The 12802-nt window shown below is 38.4% G+C and overlaps 3 protein-coding genes across 3 annotated transcripts; all 3 read right to left on the bottom strand.

The window, feature by feature from the left end:
- Positions 1-1003: 1003 nt before the first annotated feature.
- LOC133837669 (neprilysin-1-like) lies at positions 1004-3455 on the bottom strand. Its single transcript, XM_062268509.1, has 2 exons — positions 2078-3455; positions 1004-2011 (listed from the first exon to the last, which is right to left on the bottom strand). The coding sequence occupies exons 1-2, from the start codon at positions 3431-3433 to the stop codon at positions 1622-1624; spliced, it is 1746 nt and encodes a 581-aa protein (XP_062124493.1). The 5' UTR covers positions 3434-3455; the 3' UTR covers positions 1004-1621.
- Positions 3456-5267: 1812 nt separating this feature from the next.
- LOC133837947 (neprilysin-2-like) lies at positions 5268-7656 on the bottom strand. Its single transcript, XM_062268861.1, is given in 3 exon segments — positions 5268-6313; positions 6380-6691; positions 6693-7656. Coding segments are annotated over 3 exon segments (2175 nt in total). The 5' UTR covers positions 7551-7656; the 3' UTR covers positions 5268-5308.
- A 3334-nt stretch (positions 7657-10990) lies between these two features.
- LOC133836729 (neprilysin-1-like) lies at positions 10991-12610 on the bottom strand. The gene is made up of 2 exons (XM_062267320.1): positions 11396-12610; positions 10991-11290 (listed from the first exon to the last, which is right to left on the bottom strand). The coding sequence occupies exons 1-2, from the start codon at positions 12608-12610 to the stop codon at positions 10991-10993; spliced, it is 1515 nt and encodes a 504-aa protein (XP_062123304.1).
- Between the last annotated feature and the right edge of the window lie 192 nt (positions 12611-12802).

The following is a 12802-nucleotide window of genomic DNA, read 5'->3' on the forward strand; positions in this document are numbered from 1 at the left end:
AAGGTTATTATAGAGATTATCAGCCAGAAACGAACCAATTGCGAACCTGCATAACTTGATGGCGACTCCTCCCACATAGGGTTGTGATTTGAGAGAACATAGACTGAATGAATCGTCTTTTAATTTCTGTTATCACATCATCACATGAAACTACACGAACACCACACAACAATACGCGATTTAAAGACTCCAATAGCAACCACCATATAACAAACTTCTCAAGTTGCCACATGCCACATAAATCATGCTACACACATATAGAAATATGATCGAATCGCTTTGAGATGAAGATACATTGCGCTTGTAGATCAATGAATCACTACCCTTTACACGGATCAATTAGTTATCGGAACATATGCTTTCTAAGCTGCATTTTAAAATTATCACCTAATATTTAATCAAAATAATTTTTGCTGATTTATCTAATCAAAATACTGTTTGTGCCATAACATTTTTTTTTAAATATATAACATATTTCATTTTATACCCGCTACCCAAAAAAATCGAATAACAAGCGTCGAAGTTATTAAATAAATACTTTTGTATGGGCAAAAACGCCTACTTACTAGGGGTCTTAGTTGCTTTGGCTGACAATCTGGTAATCTGGGAATGCGGTACTATATCGATATATTTGTTTTATTTTTGCAGTATATTCGGTATATTTTGAGAAAAATATCGCAAAATATATTTATTTTATTCAAAATGGGTAGGCTTTTTTACTTGTTTGAATTGTCACAAGTAGCTGTTGAATAAACGCCTTTTAAATTAAAAACTAAAAATAAATACTAAAGAGAATAATACATTTTTGTATTTTATTCCAAATTTTAAAATCAAAGTAAAAGTAAAAGTAGATAGTGGCGATTATTGAACGAAAACGATAACACAAATTTCGTGTTCGTAATTATCTACTTTTTAAATGGACTTGCTTTCTGCAAATACCCGAACTCGACCAACTCTTGTTGTTTAAAGTAAAATGTCGGCATCTGCTTTGGAATCTCTGAAATATTCACCAGATATGACATTTTGTGTTGGGATTCATTGGGCTACCGACTGGACAATTGTATGCCTTGGCAAAATCCTCGCTGTTACTGACAGCGCCAATTATACGAAACTTGTTAATGGTATGCTCATCGGTCAGTTCCTTCCAATAATGCTCCTCCTTGTAGTCGGCACAAAACATCTGACCAAAACCCAGAAAAAAAGAGCTGCTCTGGTGACAAGTCCATGCCGGGCATTTGTTCGTTTGGCATGTCATAAGACACATCTTGTTCATGGAGCTGCTTCTGATGTTTCGTGTGAAGACGATAGGCATTTATTGCCTCATATAGTCCACCAATGTCGGCCATATTCTCATCCTTCGTTTTATAACCGTCTATAGTACGATTGATCTGAGGCACGTGATATTTGCTGTATTGATCTATAAAACATTGACGCCGATTATTGAACTCGTCAGAGAACATTTTACTCCACCAGTTTCGTACTTCGCCCTTGCTATCAATGCGGGAGCCATCGCTATCGAAAGCATGAGACAGCTCGTGGCCAACCAAATAACCAAATGTACCATACTTCAGCGAATTGGGCCAATCATGATGATAGACTGGCGGATGCAACACCCCGGACATCACGATAATCGAATTGTCCACGATATAGTAGAAACATTCACTTGCATACCCAGCAACAGTTCCAACGGTTTTGTTTCGTTAGACAGCTGCTTGTGATGTATAGAATTGTAGCGCTTTATATGTTGGCTGAATTTTCTTAAATTGATGATGCTTTGTGTATAACTGTCTGGCACAAAGGTGAGATTGTTCATTTCGCGTATGAGAAGTTGCGTTAGATGCTCATCCTTAAACGAACCCATGAGAGATGTCATTGTCGACTCTTTTAACAATGCCTCCTTGCGAGTCTCTTCATCGATCCAGGTTGCATTATTGAGGACTTCGTGTAGAAACTCACGTAATTCCTTAATTATCTTTACGATATCCAATTGAGTTTCTTTGGTAAAATATTTCTGTTCGAATATAAATTTATGTTTAATTGATAAAAGCTTGATTTAATACAAACGAAAAGAACTTACCGTATAGTAAAGTTTATCCAGCAGAAACTGCACTGAAGAATGCACTTCTAGTAGACAACTTTCGCGCTGGAATTTGGTTGATTTCAGTTTGGAATCCATAGTAAACAGCAGCTTCATGGCCAGATAATTAGCAACGGCTTCTTTGTGCTTGTCGCACACTTTATCCAGCTCATGGTAATAGAAGTCGCAGAAGTGTTCAGGTGGATAAACACCAAAATGCTCCATTCCTCCCCAGACGATATCATAGTAATCTTTCCAACCCGAAAACAACTTCAAGTTCTCAGTTCTGGTAAGTTCTTCACATTTTTCTTCATTCTCATTAAAACGATCTGCAACCTGAAGTGCTTCACGCCAAAAGGCAAACACTCCAGCTATCACATCGGCTGTCTTTTCCTCGGATAATCCATTGGCCGTCAGATATTCGTGCATGCGCTTCTCGTTGCGCTTGTATCCTTTGGTGACATTGGTGGCGATGTTGTCGCTGTGAACGATGAAGTCAAAACCCAGCTCGGGCAGCTTGAAATATGGTTCAAATGGGTATTTCGCTGTAATCTCTTCATAGATCAGACCAATGCCACCATAGCTCGTCAAATGTGCACTCATGTTAAACCAACTGAAATTCGAGGCTTGCCATGCTTCCCCGTCTATAGCGGGAAATCCGCCAATCGACCTGATAAGCTTCAGATAAGCGGGGTCAGCTGCTGGCAGTGAATAGAGCTCAGCATTCAAGCACGCGTTATAAAATTGTTGTGCAATCTTCATCTCATTACCATAGCCCAGATCCGTGGCAAGCTGTGTCTCTGATAGCAGCAGCTGTTCGCTTATATCGGCCAGGGTATAATCAATTTCCATTAAATTGCTTTCTTTAATATTGGTTTGCCTTTCCGGTTTCACATTTTTCCAGTTGCCACATGCGTACTCATAGAAATCTTCACATGGCTTCACGGTGAGATTCATATAACTCAACATCTTGGTGGCATAAGACTTGAGGAAATCGTTTTTGGCATCCGTATCTGTGATTTCATTGTTATCCAAATCGTTCTCACTATTCACTACCGCTTCTGCTGTAGCCATGGGTTCCGTCGTTGGGAAAATGCTTTCAGTAGTGACTGCTATCTCTGAAACCATTTTGGGATTGGAAGAATCTTCTACTAGCTGGACTACTTGTGTTTCGGAAATTGAATCTCCAGCTGGCTTGGCCACAACGCATGTTGACAATAAGGCACTGAACATCAGAATTTTAAACATAACGATCCATAAGCTCCTTGCATTCTTAATCTCAATGAAATGACTATTCATCATTACGATTAGCGAATCTTTGTTATGACCCTCGGAATAATTAGGCGACTGTTTCATTCAAATATAAAAATATAACTGATTCACATACTTAATAGAATTATCAAGTCAGGCTGCTCTACGAATATATAGTACATATGTTATACTTATATACTCTATAAGTAATGCACTCTGCTGATAAGGAAAATATTCTGTTAATTCAAATATGGAATTTGAATGTTGATCACACGGACTTTTGCATTAGTGCTTGTTCGATAGATGCTTTCCTACTTTAATACTTATTTAATGCGCGCCAAAATTTAAAAATTATATTCCTCATGGCAGCTACTACAACATTGCCAATAAATAAGTTTGCTTAGGTTGAAGTGGTAGTTGCAACGGAGACAAAGCATTGACCTTGTGAGCTCAATAACTCAGCAAGAATTGATGCTTTTTTGACAAAAGCCTACAGCCCTCTGAGGTCTGGCCGCGAAACATTAAAGTCGAACTTAGACAAGGAGCTTCTAAGTAACTTATCCGGAGCTGCAATAGCACCTGATAAGAAGTTTCAGTGGTTTTTTGGTTCCGGGCTCGTAGCATTTCCTACATTGATCTCTTCTGATGATATCTGGCACACAGATAGTGGCTACGCAGCTTAGCTTTTGAATCGATACTGGGCCACATAATACTGCAAGGCTTTGCTGACAGTTGCAAAGGTCTCGCAAAGAGAATTAGGAAACCTTTTGTTATCACATCATCACATGAAAATACACGAACACCACACACCAATACGCGATTTAAAGACTCCAATAGCAACCACCATATAACAAGCTTCTCAAATTGCCACATGCCACATAAATCATGCTACACACATATAGAAATATAAACGAAATGTTGGCTTTTACTTCGGATATGCCGCGCCCTCTGCTGATCGAATCGCTTTGAGATGAAGATACATTGCGCTTGTAGATCAATGAATCACTACACTTTACACGGATCAATTAGTTATCGGAACATATGCTTTCTAAGCTGCGTTTTAAAATTATCACCTAATATTTAATATAAATAATTTTTGCTGATTTATCTAATCAAAATACTGTTTGTGCCATAAAATTTTTTTAAATATATAACATATTTCATTTTATACCCGCTACCCATAGGGTAGAAGGGTATTATAACTTTGTACCGGCAGGAAATGTATGTAACATGTAGAAGGAGGCATCTCCGACCCTATAAAGCATATATATTCTTGATCAGCGTCAACAGCCGAGACGATCTACCTATGTCCGTCTGTGTGTCTGTGTGTCCGTCCGACTGTGCGTCCGTCCGTATGAAACACTGGATCTCAGAGACTATAAGAGATAGAGCTATAATTTTTTCAACAGCATTTGTTATGTTTGCACGCAGATCAAGTTTGTTTCAGATTTTTGCCACGCCCACTTTCGCCCCGCAAATGGAAAAAAATCGAGTAACAAGCGTCGAAGTTATTAAAGAAATACTTTTGTATGGGCAAAAACGCCTACTTACTAGGGGTCTTAGTTGCTTTGGCTGACAATCTGGTAATCTGGGAATGCGGGACTATATCGATATATTTGTAGTATTTTTGCAGTATATTCGGTATATTTTGAGAAAAATATCGCAAAATATATTTATTTTATTCAAAATGGGTAGTTTTCTTACTTGTTTGAATTATCACAACTAGCTGTTGAATAAACGCCTTTTAAATTAAAAACTAAAAATAAATACTAAAGAGAATAATAAATTTTTGTATTTTATTCCAAATCAAAGTAAAAGTAAAAGTATATAGTGGCGGTTATTGAACGAAAACGATAACACAAATTTCGTTTTCGTAATTATCTACTTTTTTAAATGGACTTGCTTTCTGCAAATACCCGAAGTCCACCAACTCTTGTTGTCTATAGTAAATCGGCATCTGCTTTGGAATCTCTGATATATTCACCAGATATGACATTTTGTGTTGGGATTCATTGGGCTACCGACTGGACAATTGTATGCCTTGGCAAAATCCTCGCTGTTACTTACAGCGCCAATTACACGAAACTTGTCAATGGTATGCTCATCGGTCAGTTGCTTCCAATAATGCTCCTCCTTGTAATCGGCACACCAAACCTGGGCAAAGCCCAAAAAGAAGAGCTGCTCTGGTGACAAGTCCATCCCGGGCATTTGTTCGTTTGGCATGTCATAAGACACATCTTGTTCATGGAGCTGCTTCTGATGTTTCGTGTGAAGACGATAGGCATTTATTGCCTCATATAGTCCACCAATGTCGGCCATATTCTCATCCTTCGTTTTATAACCGTCGATAGTACGATTGATCTGAGGCACGTGATATTTGCTGTATTGATCTATAAAACATTGACGGCGATTATTGAACTCGTCAGAGAACATTTTACTCCACCAGTTTCGTATTTCGCCCTTGCTATCAATGCGAGAGCCATCGCTATCGAAAGCATGAGACAGCTCGTGGCCAACCAAATAACCAAATGTACCATACTTCAGCGAATTGGGCCAATCATGATGATAGGCTGGCGGATGTAGCACACCGGACATTACATTAATCGAATTTTCCACGATATAGTAGAATGCATTCACTTGCATACCCACCAACAGTTCCAACGGTTTTGTTTCGTTTGACAGCTGCTTGTGATATATAGAATTGTAGCGCTTCATATATCCGCGGAATTTCCTTAAATTGATGATGCTTTGCGTATAACTGTCTGGCACAAAGGTGAGATTGTTCATTTCGCGTATGAGAAGTTGCGTTAGGTGCTCATCCTTAAATGAACCCATGCGAGATGTCATTGTTGACTCTTTCAACAATGCCTCCTTGCGAGTCTCTTCATCGATCCAGGTTGCATTATTGAGGACTTCATGTAGAAACTCACGCAATTCCTTCATTATCTCTAAGATATCCGATTGAGTTTCTTTGGTAAAATATTTCTGTTCGAATATAAATTTATGTTTAATTGATCAAAGCTTGATTTAATACAAACGAAAGGAACTTACCGTATAGTAAAGTTTATCCAACAGATACGGCACTGAGGACTGCACTTCCAGTAGACAACTTTCGCGCTGGAATTTGGTTGATTTCAGTTTGGAATCCATAGTAAACAGCAGCTTCATGGCCAGATAATTGGCAACGGCTTCTTTGTGCTTGTCGCACACTTTATCCAGCTCATGGTAATAGAAGTCGCAGAAGTGTTCAGGTGGATAAACTTCAAAATGCTCAACACCGCCCCAAACGATTTCATAGTAATCTTTCCAACCCGAAACCAACTTCAAGCTCTTCGATATTGGTAAGTATTTCACATTTTTCTTCATTCTCATTAAAACGATCTGCAACCTGCAATGCTTCACGCCAAAAGGCAAACACTCCAGCTATCACATCGGCTGTCTTTTCCTCGGATAATCCATTGGCCGTCAGATATTCGTGCATGCGCTTCTCGTTGCGCTTGTATCCTTTGGTGTCATTGGTGGCGATGTTGTCGCTGTGAACGATGAAGTCAAAACCCAGCTCGGGCAGCTTGAAATATGGTTGAAATGGATGCTTCCCAAGAATATCTTCATAGATCAGACCCATACCTCCGTAGTTCGTCAAATGAGCACTCATGTTGAACCAACTGAAGTTCGAGGCTTGCCATGCTTCCCCGTCTATAGCGGGAAATCCGCCAATCGACCTGATAAGCTTCAGATAAGCGGGGTCAGTTGCTGGCAGTGGATAGAGTTCAGCATTCAAGCACGCGTTATAAAATTGTTGCGCAATCTGCATCTCATTTCCATAGCCCAGGTCGGTTGCAAGCTGTGTCTCTGATAGCAGCAGCTGTTCACTTACATCGGCCAGGGTATACACAATTTCCATAAAATTGCTTTGCTTACGTTCCGTTTCTCTTTCCGGTTTCACATTTTTCCAGTTGCCACATGCGTACTCATAGAAATCATCACATGGCTTCACAGTGAGATTCATATAACTCAACATCTTGGTGGCATAAGACTTGAGGAACTCGTTTTTGGCATCCGTATTTGTGATTTCATTGTTATCCAAATCGTTCTCACTATTCACTACCGCTTCTGCTGTAGCCGTGGGTTCCGTCGTTGGGGAAATGCTTTCAGTAGTGACTGCTATCTCTGAAACCGTTTTGGGATTGGAAGAATCTTTTACTAGCTGGACTACTTGCATTTCGGAAATTGAATCTCCAGCTGGCTTGGCTACAACGCATGTTGACAATAAGGCACTGAACATCAGAATTTTAAACATAACGATCCATAAGTTCGTTGCATTCTTAATCTCAAAGAAATTAATATTCATCATTACGATTAGCGAATCTTTTTATGACCCTCGGAATAATTAGGCGACTGTTTCATTCAAATATAAAAATATAACTGATTCACATACTTAATACAATTATCAAGTCAGGCTGGTCTACGAATATGTATATATGTTACATATATACTCTATAAGTAATGCACCCTGCTGATAAGGAAATTATTCTGTTAATTCAAGTACGGAATTTGTATGTTGATCACGCGGACTTTTGCATTAGTGCTTGTTCGATAGATGCTTTCCTACTTTAATACTTATTTAATGCGCGCCAAAATTTAAAAATTATATTCCTCATGGCTCAAGTTTGCTTAGGTTGAAGTGGTAGTTGCAAGGGAGACTAAGCATTGACCTTGTGAGCTCAATAACTCAGCAAGAATTGATGCTTTTTTTGACAAAAGCCTACAGCCCTCTGAGGGCTGGTCGCGAAACATCAAAGTCGAACTTAGACAAGGAGCTTCTAAGTAACTTATCCGGAGCTGCAATAGCACCTGATAAGATGTTTCAGTGGTTTTATGGTTCCGGGCTCGTAGCATTTCCTACATTGATCTCTTCTGATGATATCCTGCACACAGACAAGGGCTATGTAGCTTAGCTGATAACAAAGATGTTTATACGATTATAAGGCGATCTTATAACATTTCTGCTGTATGAGATTTGGGGTCTGTGTTTGGGGCAGTAAACATCCCATATCCCCCTCCATTTTCGAAGCTTCTGCGAAGCTGTTAAAGGCATTGTAGATACCAAGTTCACTCTGCCAACTTACCAGGTTTCTAAATGATAATATTTAATTGGTCAGTAGAGGTGAATGGAATAATATAATACTATTAAGTTGCTATTTTAGCCTGTCCACCACAAAATTCCATTTGTGAGGTAGAAAAAATGAGATGTAGATGTCATTAGATCAAGATTTTATTTTAGAATTCTCTATTTTATAAAGTGCATTGAGAATATTAAAAGCTTGGAGTTAGAAAATGCATCTCGACAAAGTTCTTATTATTATGTGGACGAAATTGTATATTTTTAAACAACAAACCCTATTATAAGATTTACACGTAAGAAATAAAAGCCAAGCGTGGGGTATTTTTGTTAAAATATACGAAATTAATATACTAAAGGAATCAAAAAGTATTACATTTAGCTTTTGATGCTATTTCTTATTTCTTAAATAACTCCAACAATTTGTAATTTTCTGGAATCAATATTATTTATTTAGATCTATGTTATTAGTTTTAATAGCTTGAACTTAAAGCGGTCTTATTTCAAGACTAAACATTTTTAGATGATTTTAAAAACTAGTTTCTTGGTTTCCAATTAATCCGGAAGCTAAGAAAATTGTTATTATTTATTATATTCAATAAAGAGTATTACGGAATACTCGCTACTGAATCGCGCCACATGAATCCGGAGAAAGGCGTGCCACTGAACTTGGCGGAGCTGTTCGCCTATTTGCTGGTCGATCGCCTCGAATCGATACTAGGCCACATAATACCGCAGGCTTGGCTGACAGTTGAAAAGGTCCCGCACAGCAAATTAAGAAACCTTAAGTTCCTATCGGCCATAGAAAATGCATTGCGCTTCTTGATCAATGAATCACTACCCTTTACACGGATCAATTAGTTATCGGAACATAAGCTGCCTCTGAAAGACATAGAAGAAGAAATTTGGCACATTTTAAAATTATCACATTATATTTAATCTAAATAATTTTTGTTGTTGTAATCTTCGGCATTTAATCACAATACTGTTTGTGCCATAACATTCTTTGAGATATGTACATTTCTTTTTATACCCGCTACCCATAGGGTAGAAGGGTATTATAACTTTGTGCCGATAGGAAATGTATGTAACAGATAGAAGGAGGCATCTCCGACCTTATAAAGAATATATATATTCTTGATCAGCGTCAACAGCCGAGACGATCTCGCCATGTCTGTCTGTCCGTCTGTGTGTCTGTTCGTCTGTCCGTATACCTAACTTTTTTTCGACAGCATTTGTTATGTTTGCACGCAGATCAAGTTTGTTTCAAATTTTGGCCACGAACACTTCCACCCCCGCAAATCAAAACAATCGAATAACAAGCGTAATTTTGAAGCTAGAGTTTGGAATAAACAATAATAACTATAGTAGTTATGATTCCAGAAAATTTGGTTGCGATCAGATAAAAATTGTCGAAGTTATTAAAGAAATACTTTTGTATGGGCAAAATCACCCACTTAATAGGGGTCTTAGTTGCTTTGGCTGACAATCTGGTATATTGTGCCGTCTATGGTATATTTTCAATGCGATACTATATCGATATACCACATATATCATTTGGTATATTATTAGTATTTTTGTAGTATATTCGGTATATTTTGAGAATTATACCGCAAAATATATTGCTTTTATTCAAAATGGGTAGCTGGTATCTCACAGTTGAGTACACTCGACTGTAGCTTTCTTACTTGTTTTAATTGTCACAACTAGCTGTATAATATACACCTATTAAATTAAAAACTAGAAAAAATAATAAAAGAGAATAGTAATTTTTTGTATTTTATACCATATTGTAGAATCATAACACAAATTGCTTTTTGTTTTCGTAAATCAACCAACTCTTGTTGTTTATATCGTCTTAACGAAGAATAGTAAAATGTAAACATCTGCTTCGGAGTCTGTGAAATATTCACCAGATATGACATTTCATATTGGGATTCATTGGACTGCCGACTGGACAGTTGTATGCTTTGGCAAAGTCCTCGCTGTTGCTAACAGCGCCAATTACACGAAACTTGCCCATTGTATGCCTACTGGTCAGCTCATCCCAGAAATGCTCCTCCTTATAGTCGGCACAAAATATTTGCGCAAAGCCTAAAAAGAAGAGCTGCTCTGATGAAAAGTGCATACCAGGCATTTGTTCATTAGTCATGTCATATGACATTTTTTTCGTGTGAAGATGCGATAAGCATTCATTGCCTCATATAGTCCACCAATATCAGCCATATTCTCATTCTTCGTTTTGTCGCCGTTTATGTAGCGATTGATCTCCGAAACATAATATTTATTGTACTGATCTATGAAACATTGGGTGCGATTTTTGAACTTCGCAATGGACTTGTAGCTCCACCACCTTCGGTGTTCACCCTTGCTATCAAAGACGGAGCCAACGCTATCGAAAGCATGAGACAGTTCGTAACCAACCAAATAACCGAATGTGCCATACTTCAGCGAATTGGGCCAATCATGATGATAGGCTGGCGGATGTAGCACACCGGACATTACATTAATCGAATTGTCTACGTGATAATAGAATGCATTCACAAGAATTCCAGTGGCTTCGTCTCTTTCGAAAGTTGCTTGTGGTGTATGGAATTGTAGCGCTTCATATATTGGCAGAATTTCCTTAAATTGATGATGCTTTGCGTATAACTGTCTGACACAAAGGTGAGATTGTTCATTTCGCGTATGAGAAGTTGGGTTAGGTGCTCATCCTTAAATGAACCCATACGTGATGTCATTTTTGACTCTTTTAACAATGCCTCCTTGCGAGTCTCTTCATCGATCCAGGTTGCATTATTGAGAACTTCATGTAGAAACTCACGCAATTCCTTCATTATCTCTAATATATCCGATTGGGTTTCTTTGGTAAAATATTTCCATTAAAATATAAATTTATGTTTAATTGATCAAAGCTTGATTTAATACAAACGAAAGGAACTTACCGTATAGTAAAGTTTATCCAACAGATACGGCACTGAAGACTGCACTTCCAGTAGACAACTTTCGCGCTGGAATTTGGTTGATTTCAGTTTGGAATCCATAGTAAACAGCAGCTTCATGGCCAGATAATTGGCAACGGCTTCCTTGTGCTTGTCGCACACTTTATCCAGTTCATGGTAATAGAAGTCGCAGAAGTGTTCAGGTGGATAAACACCAAAATGCTCCATTCCTCCCCAGACGATATCATAGTAATCTTTCCAACCCGAAAACAACTTCAAGCTCTCAGTTCTGGTAAGATCTTCACATTTTTCTTCATTTTCATTAAAACGTTCTGCAACCTGCAACGCTTCACGCCAAAAGGCAAACACTCCAGCTATCACATCGGCTGTCTTTTCCTCGGATAATCCATTGGCCGTCAGATATTCGTGCATGCGCTTTTCGTTGCGCTTGTATCCTTTGGTGACATTGGTGGCGATGTTGTCGCTGTGAACGATGAAGTCAAAACCCAGCTCGGGCAGCTTGAAATACGGTTGAAATGGATGCACCCCAATAATATTTTCATAGATCAGACTCATGCTTCCGTAGTTCGTCAAATGAGCGCTCATGTTGAACCAGCTGAAATTCGAGGCTTGCCATGCTTCCCCGTCTATAGCGGGAAATCCGCCAATCGACCTGATAAGCTTCAGATAAGCAGGGTCAGCTGCTGGAAGCGGATAGAGCTCAGCGTTTAAGCACGCGTTATAAAATTGTTGCGCAATCTGCATCTCATTTCCATAGCCCAAGTCGGTTGCAAGCTGTGTCTCTGATAGCAGCAGCTGTTCGCTTATATCGGCCAGGGTATAGACAATTTCCATTAAATTGCTTTCTTTAATATTGGTTTGCTTTTCCGGTTTCACATTTTTCCAGTTTCCACAAGCGTACTCATAGAAATCGTCACATGGCATCACGGTGTGATTCATATAGCTCAACATCTTGGTGGCATAATAATTAAGGAAATCGTTTTTGACATCCGTATTTGTGATTTTATTGTGATCCAAATCATTTTCACTATTCCCTTTTGTTCCAACCACAGGTTCCGTCGTTGGGGAAATGCTTTCAGTAGTGATCGTTATCTGAGAAACTGTGTTCAGATTGAAGTAGTTTTCTACACCTGTTTTTGAAGTTGAATCTCCAGATGGCTTGGCTACAACGCCTGTTGACAATAAGGAGCTGAGCATCAAAACAATATACAAGACAAATGATAAGCTGTTTGCCATCCTAATCATTATTACGATTAGTATTCACTTAAATGGTGAATCGTATTTTTATATAGTATATAGTAGATTGTTGAAATCGGCACTATTGTATGACTGATTCATTCAAATTCAAAAATACAACTGATCCATGAGCTGAAAAAAAAACTATCAATT

The sequence above is a fragment of the Drosophila sulfurigaster genome, chromosome 2R (genome assembly GCF_023558435.1).
Source record: "Drosophila sulfurigaster albostrigata strain 15112-1811.04 chromosome 2R, ASM2355843v2, whole genome shotgun sequence".
Classification (NCBI taxonomy): domain Eukaryota; kingdom Metazoa; phylum Arthropoda; class Insecta; order Diptera; family Drosophilidae; genus Drosophila; species Drosophila sulfurigaster.

Excerpts from the sequence above, each read along its gene's own strand:
- LOC133837669 (XM_062268509.1), bottom strand. The coding sequence starts at position 3,433 with ATGAAACAGTCGCCTAATTATTCCGAGGGTCATAACAAAGATTCGCTA. Across the intron at positions 2,012-2,077 it reads TGGATAAACTTTACTATACG|AAATATTTTACCAAAGAAAC; the intron begins GTAAGTTCTTTT and ends ATATTCGAACAG.
- LOC133836729 (XM_062267320.1), bottom strand. The coding sequence starts at position 12,610 with ATGCTCAGCTCCTTATTGTCAACAGGCGTTGTAGCCAAGCCATCTGGA. Across the intron at positions 11,291-11,395 it reads TGGATAAACTTTACTATACG|ATAATGAAGGAATTGCGTGA; the intron begins GTAAGTTCCTTT and ends GATATATTAGAG.